Raw genomic sequence first — 8,910 nt, forward strand, 5'->3', positions numbered from 1 at the left:
CGAGCGCGGGTGTGGCCACGGACCTGCCGGCATCATCACCCCGGCGCCACCGCCGGGCGCGAGCGCGGGAGCGGCCACGGACCTGCCGGCCTCCGCGCGCGGCGTTGCTGCGCGCGGGACAGCGTCGACGCGACGAGGCGGGCCATGCCTGCGTGCGCGGCGTGGAGTAGCGCCAGCGCGGCCCAGAGCAGCGCCCGCGAGGGTGCCGCGCGAGGGAGCAGCGCCCGCCCTGCTGCGCGCGGAGGGAGGAGGCGTCGGGGGAGTGGCCGTGAGGATGGAGAGGGAGGGGTTGAGTCGATGACGCGTGGACCCCACATGTCACTGAGATGGACAAAACCGCTCCACTTTGGACAAAACAGTCTCACCCGCGCCCATCAGGTGCTAAAAGTGAACGGTTTTTATAGTTGTGGTACTAGCTTTAGACGGTTTTGTAGTTGAATATCAAAATTAGACGAACCCTACAGTTGAGGGGCTAAAAGTAGACTTAATCTTTTTTTTTTTTGACCGGGAATAGCAGAGAACACGTTGGCATCCAACGCCCAGGGCATGCGTTTGGCGCTGTTGCCCCATTCGGCAACCGAGTTTTGTAACAAGAAGAAAGGAGAGAGCATCTCCTTCCCGTCAAGGCCTGGAATAAACCTCCAAATGCACGCAAGAAATCGACCACATGTCAACGTGAGACATGCGTCAATGCCTGCCAGTCTGCCACGAATCTCCTCCAAGCTCCAATGCAAGTACGTACCGTACGTACGCTATGAACACATGCATCCCGCTTCCAAATATCTGCATGCTGCACTGCACAGCACCTTAACAGCTAGCTGCACTTGCCTATAAATAATCGGCAGATGCCAGTGTGCTAAACCAAGCTTAGTGGACTCGTCGTGTCAGCGCGTCACACTGCTCGCTACCCAGATAGCTCGTGTCCAGAGCAAAGCTGCAGTCGGCAATAATGGATCGCCGCGTGAGCCTTGCCACCCGGAGCGTGCGCGTGCTGATCCCCGACCAGCTGCCGACGCTGTTCGAGCCGCAGAAGTCGGTGATGACCCCGCATGTCCGCGCAACCGTCGTTGGCGACGAAGACGATGCGCCGCCGCCGGAGCGCCGGCTGACCATGCTGGCGCTCCAGCTCGCGGTGCTCGAGAAGGCGGCCAGCCGGCTCGGCACGCTGGGCTTCATCTGGGCCACGGTCGTGCTGCTCGGCGGCTTCGCCATCACGCTGGGCCAGACCGACTTCTGGTGCATCACCACCCTGCTGCTGGTGGAGGGCGCCCGGATCCTGGGACGCAGCCACGAGCTGGAGTGGCAGCACGAGACCACGGGCCGCGCGCCCGTGTCGTGGGCCGTCGGCCGCGTCTTCCATTGGCTGCAGCTGCTGTCCGCGTCCTCCTGCGCCGCGCTCTCCCTCGTCCGCCTCGTCCACCAGCGCTACGGCGGCAGCGAGGAGGCCCGCGTCAACCGCCACTCCGCGCTCGACATATTCTACGGCCTCGCGCTCGCCGAGGCCCTGCTGTTCCTCGTCGAGAAGGCGCTGTGGGAGTGGAGGGTGGGCCACCACCGCCTGCTCGAGCGCGTCGCCAAGGACTGCCACCTCGCCACCGCCTGCCGCGCCGTCGCCGTCCGCCGCTTCTTCTACGACTCCTACTCCCGGTGCCTTAACGGCAGCATCTTCGACGGCCTGCACATGGACCTCGTATCCTACGCCGACGACCTGCTCACGGCGGGCTCGCACGACGAGCAGCGCCTCGGCGCCAGCATCCTAGCGGCGCTCGTCGAGTCCGACCGCTTCGCCGACGCCACGCTCCGCAAGATCGGCACGTCCGGACCCGCCATCGAGCGCCTTATCGAGATGCTCAGCTGGAAGAACGCCTCGGAGAAGGACGTGCGCCGCTCTGCGGCGGTCGTCGTGTTCATGCTCACTGGAAGGAAGGTCAACGCGCTCCGCGTCACCGGCATTCCCGGCGCCATGGAGTCCGTGGCTTCCTTGCTCTACGCCGACTTCGACGAGCTCAACCTCCTCGGGCTGTCCATCCTCAACAAGCTAGCGCGCGACCACGACAACTGCGACAAGATCGGGAAGACTAGGGGCCTTCTCGACAAGATCATCTCCTACTCGGGCATAATAGCAAACGGGCCGGCGACGGGGCCGCCGACAGACATGCGCCTCAAGGCGGTGAAGCAGTCGCTCCGCGTTGTGAAGAGGCTGGCGAGCACGACGGGGACCACCGGAAAGGTGCTCCGGAGGGAGCTGTCTGACATTGTGTTCACCGTGAGCAACGTCAGGGAGGTGCTGCAGCAGCAGCACGACGAGAAGGACGTGTCCGAGCTGCACCGCCTGGCGATCGAGATACTGACGAACCTCGCCATGGACGAGGAGGCGAGGGAGATGATCGGCGGCACGGGGGGTGTGCTCAGCACGCTGGTGGCGATGTTCTTGCCGGAAAAGCAGGAGGCAGCGCCCGACCGGCACAAGGACGCTGTCCGGGTGGAGGCCGGCGAGGCTCTGGCGATGCTGGCGCTCGACAGCCGCAGGAACTGCGGCGCGATCATCATGGCGTTCGGCGGAGGTGTGGAGCGGCTGGTCGAGGCGCTGAGTGATCCCGTCGTCGTCATCAGCGCCTCAAGGATCCTGCGCAACCTGTGCACCTACGCTGGGGACGAGTGGCAGCTTACACTGAGAGGAGTCACCGCCGGCGCCACCAAGGTAGTTTCTGGCAGTACACTCTGTGCACAGTGCATCGGCTATGGTGTGATTGGTCATCAACCGTTTCCTAATCTTTTTTCTTTCTTCGTTCTGAAACACAGGTGCTGCGCAGTATCATGGTGGAGAAGACGAAGCTCCTCAACATCTCCCTCGGCCTCGCGGCGCAGATGTTCCGGTTCATGCAGCCTGGGGAGCTCCGGGCGAGCCTCGCCACGGCGGGCGTCACGGACACAGCGCTGGCGCGGACGCTGGTGCTGGTCCTGCGGGAGTACAGCCGCCCGTCCCTGGAGGTGCCGCGCATCCGGCTGTACACGCTGGAGCTCGCCATCGCGTTGATGCGGTCGGACGCGCGCTTCGTGTCGCTCTTCGTGGAGCTCGGGATGGAGGCCGAGCAGAGGCGCGTCGCGGAAACCACCTCCGGCCTCGAGCGCTTCAACGTGTTCTCGGGCAGCGTCGGGCTCAGCCGCCGCGCCGTCAGCGTCGGCTCGCTCGTCGACTCCGCCATGGAGCTCATGAGCCAGCAGCAGGCCTGCACATCACGGTCACAGATACGCTGAAAAGTGATTTACACGGCTGAAACAGTTAATTATTTTTACTCTGTATTCGGTTTGATTGTGCCGTATTTGCATGGTAGTACTTCTGTATGCTTATGCTTTCTTGTATCACTGTATTCGTTATTGTGTGAAAGTGCAATAAAGGGTTATCATGGCTATACTTCTTTTGCCTTAAAATAATTACACATTTCACTTCTAAAAAAGTCAAACTTTTTTACGTTTAACTATATATATACTAGAAAATAATATCAACAACAACAAGGGACATACACAAGATTTAACCTGTCATCGACATCTTTGTTGATGAGGAAGTCACAAAGGTTAAGTCTCTTTCAACTCTATTCTCTTCTCGAGTGAATCACAAAGTCAAGTTTAAGAATCTTCACTAGCATCTTGGGGGCAATACAAATCTACCGGTGGTCATCGCAACATTTGGATGCTCTAGAACAACGGTTAGCCAGAAGAAACGTGATTGTTTGATTTCTGGAAAAATGAGGTTTATATTTATGATGGGGTAGTAGTAAGCTGGCACGGAGCCTAAGGAGGTGTTTGGTTCCATGGACTAAATTTTAGTCCATGTCACATCGGACGTTCGGATGCTATTTAGGAGAACTAAATATAAGTTAATTATAAAACTAATTACATAGATGGAGACTAATTTACGAGACGAATTTATTAAGCCTAATTAATCCGCAATTAGCACATATTTACTGTAGCACCACATTGTGGAATCATGGACTAATTAGGCTTAAAAAATCCGTCTCGCAAATTAGCCACAATCTGTGCAATTAGTTATTTTTTCGTCTATATTTAATACTTCATGCATGTGTCCAAATATTCGATGGGACAGGGACTAAAATTTTCCTGTAGGAACCAAACACACCCTAAGAAACTCTCTGCATCTGACTCTCTGGTCCCCTTTCTTTATGATATCCAGCTAGTGTTTTCCTTTTTGTCGCTATCGGTTTATAGCAGTTTGTCCGTTGTGCTCCAAATTACTTTCTTTCTAAAAATAACGGAAATAAATTGGGTGGGCAAGGGACGCACGGACGCGTAGGTGCGCTCCCCTCCCCCATGGATGCCACATAGAGCCCGACGGCATCGCATGCGCCGCATCTGGAGCTGGAGCGTGGTCCTCGCACTGGTTTGCATATCCATCGGGGAGGAGAGAGAGAAGACCGCGGCTTCAACTCCAGATGTTGCGCGTGCAATGCCGTCGGACTCGGGCGTCTATCGGGGAGGGGAGTGCACCTAAGCATCGATGTGTCCCTCGCCCATCTAATTTATTTCCAAAATAACATGCACTTGGTTAAATTTTTTATTTGCCTTTTTACTGAATCGTCATATTTGCATTAATGACTGCTTGCTCTCATGATCAATCTATTCATCAAACATCTATCTTTATTATAATTTGGAGCTATAATTTTTGACATGCACTACGCATTGAAACTCTCTTAGTTCACCATTTGCAGTGTGTAACTATTTTTTCAGTGTGTAACTGACAGACATAGAAGCGTCACAACCAAAATTTTAGATTTCTCCTAATAATGTGGGCTTCTTCTAGTGTTTTGGCATTTAAAATTTAGTACAAACTTTCCCTACTAAATATCTTCTAGTGAGATTTTCTTGTGCTATGACTAGTGGTAGTGTTTTATTACTAATTAAAAATATTAGGAGAATTCCACCATTTTGGTAGTGCGTTATTGTAACACCCTCGGTGTTACACCCTAAATCATTTACTAAAACACGTTATGAGCATCATACTTATGGGGTAATGCATGTGATGAAACAAATAGGTGAAGTATTTCAACTAAAACGATCAATAAGAATGCAAAACGAAAAGTTACTCCACGATTCATACAATTATCAAGTATGGTTGTAAAGCAATTTTTATTGAGTAAAATTACTATAGAACTTATATATGGGGGCTTAAATAAAGTTTGGAGTGTGAACTTTGTAGAAGATGATGAAATACTTGTTGTTGAAAAACAACATTGCTAGCTAATATTTTCAATAGCTTAGAAATGCAATTTGAAATAGAGTTCAACTCAAAACTTAGAAAAAATTCCAAGTCCGTTGACAGTTAGACATTGCTATGTTTAGCAAACTATTTTGAGGAATTATGTTAAAGAGTGATGTAGTATTACAGCTTGATTAAGTAGCCTCATATACCATCTTGAGTGCAGTGAAGACCGTTTATGTTTAGGAGTAATGGTTTGGTCGCGGTAGAAGCTTTAAAATCCATGCACATCACGTTTCTGGTTTGCTTCCCCCACGTCGGCGCGGTCACCGTGTGTCAGTGGTTGACTTCGCCACGTCGGTGCGCCTCGCGCGCGCCCTCGTGTTGCCACGCTGGGCTAGCCGTGTGCCGTGGGAATAGTCATGGGCGCTGCCGTGTGAGGCCGCCGCTGCTGCCGCGTGGCCGTGCTGCCAAGTTCATCGTGCCTCGCGACACGCCTACTACCGTTGCTGTCACCCCTTGCGCTCGTGTCTATGCCGCAATGCTCTATGCCCTGGCCTAGTTTGATTCCGTGCACGTGGTTGTAGCCGCCGTCGTCACGCCATTGATGACGCTGCGGCGCGTGGGCCAGGCCGGCGTGAACACGCGCGTGCTCGTTCGCTAGTGGCTAGACTGGGTCGCTGCGGTTACGTCAACCGCGTCCTGCCAAGGCGTGTCACAGTAGATCCCTGGCTGTAGACCACCGTCCTCGCTTTGTCTCCCATCTCTCTGCCACTGTCGTCGCCTTGCGCCCACAAGTGTGCCAGAGATAGGTCACCTCTATTCAATTCGGCTCGTCCACACCTCTGCCCTCAAGTCTCCTCATCGCCCGACCCCACACCGCCTTGATGATGGCCCAGCCAGGCGCCAATTTGGCATCTTCCCACCGATGCACCGTTAAGGCCGCGCCACGACCGTGACCGAGGGCAGACCTCCCATCCCTCCACCCGAACCCAATTGCCCATGCTAGTACGTGTGCCTTGCCTTCCTCTTCATCATGCATGCCTCGGCTTAGTCGCTGCTAGCTCCACCCCGCCCCTGACACGACCGTGTCACCATGGTTCGCCACCGCACGGCTCGGCTGCATGTGGCCAGCTCCTCTCCGCCACTCTCTTCACCAATGGTCATCGCAGCTAGGCTCACGATAGCCTGTTAATGCTCACTCGCTAGCTAGATGGGTTCGTTGATGCTTGAGTTTGCCGGGGCGGTCACGCCACCGATGCGGACGGCCGTGTATCGTCGTGGCTGGCTCCAGCACGCCCCACCGCCCTAGGTGTAGCTGGTTGAATTGGGGATGGAGGCCGATCCGACCATCGAGCTAGTGGTGGTCCTAGGTGGCTGGCGCAGCTGTGCTAGGCCACCGCTTGCCACGCCGCCGCGCACTGAGCCGCCGCGTGCGCGTGGGTAAATTAGAGAAAGGCCGAGAGGTTAAGTGAGAGGGTCTGTGAGTAAGTAAAATAGTGTTGGTCCTTGGTTGCGAATTGGGGTAAATGCAACGTCTCTTTTGCAAAAAAACGCTAACACGCGCGGGACTCTCCCGCCGCGGGCCGCCTCGCGTGTGGGCCTCCTTCGCGTGGGCCATGCCTATGGGCCACGTGTGCGCGTGCACATGTGGGCCGCACAGATGGGCCGCGCGAGAATTGGTTTTCCTTTTTCTAGCGAATTAGCAAATATTTTTCTAATTTAGTTTTGAGCTGATCTTTGGAAAATTATAGCAAATTCTATAGATGTCCAAAAATTATGAAACCAATTTTGTTAGGTTCCTAAAATTGTGCTCTATCTATTAGTATAGTTAGTTCATATACAAATTTGTTGATACCAGTGGCTGTGGAATCATTTGAGAGTGCTTAATATGATTAGGTTAAATAATTGTAGGAATTTTTGTGGTAGAATGGTGATAGCTTCAGCTTTGAAAATTTTACAGTAGCTTCATTGTATTATTATGTGCTCACTGTAATTTTTGTAGCTATAGAATAGACTTAACATAAGGGTAGTTAAATGCTCTTTGTTTCAAATATACATTAAATCATTAGTAGAAATAAAGATATATTCTTCATTTGTAAAGCTAGGTGTTTGTTAGTTGAACCCAACACTTTACTTGATGAAGATGATAGGTAGCTTAGTATCCTAGTCACTAGAGCTAGCTTAGTAGTTTACCATGTGTATTCTTATTTTAAGAGTTGCTGTTGCCTTAATGCTAAGTGTTGGATCATCATCGCATGCATGCAGAGAATGAGTTGGCAGATATCATGACCATCAGAGATCACGAGTTTGAGGAGGTGATTGAAGAGTACGAGGATGAGATTCTCGTATAGGAGGAGGTCCCGGAGCCATCACTGACTGACTGAGCTGACACCATGTCTGCCTAAGGCAAGCCCCGGTGTATAACCCTTATTTTAAATAATCATTGGAAATATATATATATATATATATATATGATGTGCATTGACGTTATAGTATTTATATTAAAACTACATGCATAGATATACCTACCTATGAGTCCTACTAGCTTAGGTCGAGTAGCTGCTATGCTTATGTTTTTTGTAGCATGAGTAACCTGCCGTTACTCACAATAGCTGATTATTATTATCACTCTCATGATAAAATGGTGAAAAGAAATGGAGACCGAGAAGGGATATGGTACGGTTATTGGTGTGTATAAGAGGTTGTGTCCTGCGGCCAACAGGGCATAGCTTGGTTACACTATTTTCCCTGTCCGTGTCGATTAAGGACTGCCCATTGCATTAGATTCAAGTCAGGTCACAGACTTATTATCCTGAGCACATACTTGTTTATGGGAGTAGGGAAGGCTCGTTGCTCTCTTATCGTGGGTTCTGGCTCTTTCCGGACCGACTAATTGGAGGAGGAGATGGTGGAGGTCTAAGCACCACACTAAGTCTAGAAGTCAGGTGTGGGGGCTTGGAGTCCAAGTTTGGACGGGGACCTAGACCCCTTGACAGGAGAGTGATGGGTTGGTCCTGCTTGTGCCTGGGGTACAAGCAAGTCATGTGTTTCAGGGTACCCAGCTGGGCACATTGATTCACGAATCACCGGGTAATCTGGTATGACTTGTCTACAATCTAGCACCGTTGTAAGAACTGAAAGATGAAAGATGGTGAAATGGATCTATTTGCTCAACTCTTGCTTGAAAATAGAACACGTGCTTACATAGAATGGTTAGATACTGAACTAATCATGACTGGTAATAAGAAACATACATAAGAATTCACTACTATTATTGCTTTCCTCAAAAAGGAAACCTAGCAAACCATAAAGCTTATCATATCCTTTGGAGTCGGAAAATTATTCCCACTAGTCGGGTAAGTCTTGCGAGTAACCTGTGTACTCAGGGTTTATTTACCCCTATTATAGGTGTAGTTTGAAGAGTAGCTATTGTGTGGAGAATTCTTCTGGTGGGCACAGACGGATCCTTGTATTCTACCGTTAGATGTTTATTGTAATTCCGCTGTTTAAATTCCGCACTCTGATCCTAGTATTGAATAATGTATTTCTAAGAACTCTTGTTTTATGAAATTGACTAAGTATTGTAAACTTGTTCTCATTATTGGATCCTAGAGGAAAAACGTGGATTATTCGAGTTCTTCCTTGTGGTGTGCTCGACGGAAACCGTCTGACGTAGCTAGCTCTCAGGGCAC

The 8,910-nt window shown here is 51.3% G+C and overlaps 1 protein-coding gene across 1 annotated transcript; it reads left to right on the forward strand.

Annotated features, from left to right (window-relative positions):
- Nucleotides 1-896: 896 nt before the first annotated feature.
- LOC136534382 (uncharacterized) lies at nucleotides 897-3,409 on the forward strand. The gene is made up of 2 exons (XM_066526833.1): nucleotides 897-2,701; nucleotides 2,803-3,409. Exons 1-2 carry the CDS (start codon nucleotides 950-952, stop codon nucleotides 3,256-3,258), a joined length of 2,208 nt encoding a protein of 735 aa, XP_066382930.1. The 5' UTR covers nucleotides 897-949; the 3' UTR covers nucleotides 3,259-3,409.
- Nucleotides 3,410-8,910: the final 5,501 nt, after the last annotated feature.

The sequence above is a fragment of the Miscanthus floridulus genome, unplaced genomic scaffold (assembly GCF_019320115.1).
Source record: "Miscanthus floridulus cultivar M001 unplaced genomic scaffold, ASM1932011v1 os_1869, whole genome shotgun sequence".
Taxonomy (NCBI): domain Eukaryota; kingdom Viridiplantae; phylum Streptophyta; class Magnoliopsida; order Poales; family Poaceae; genus Miscanthus; species Miscanthus floridulus.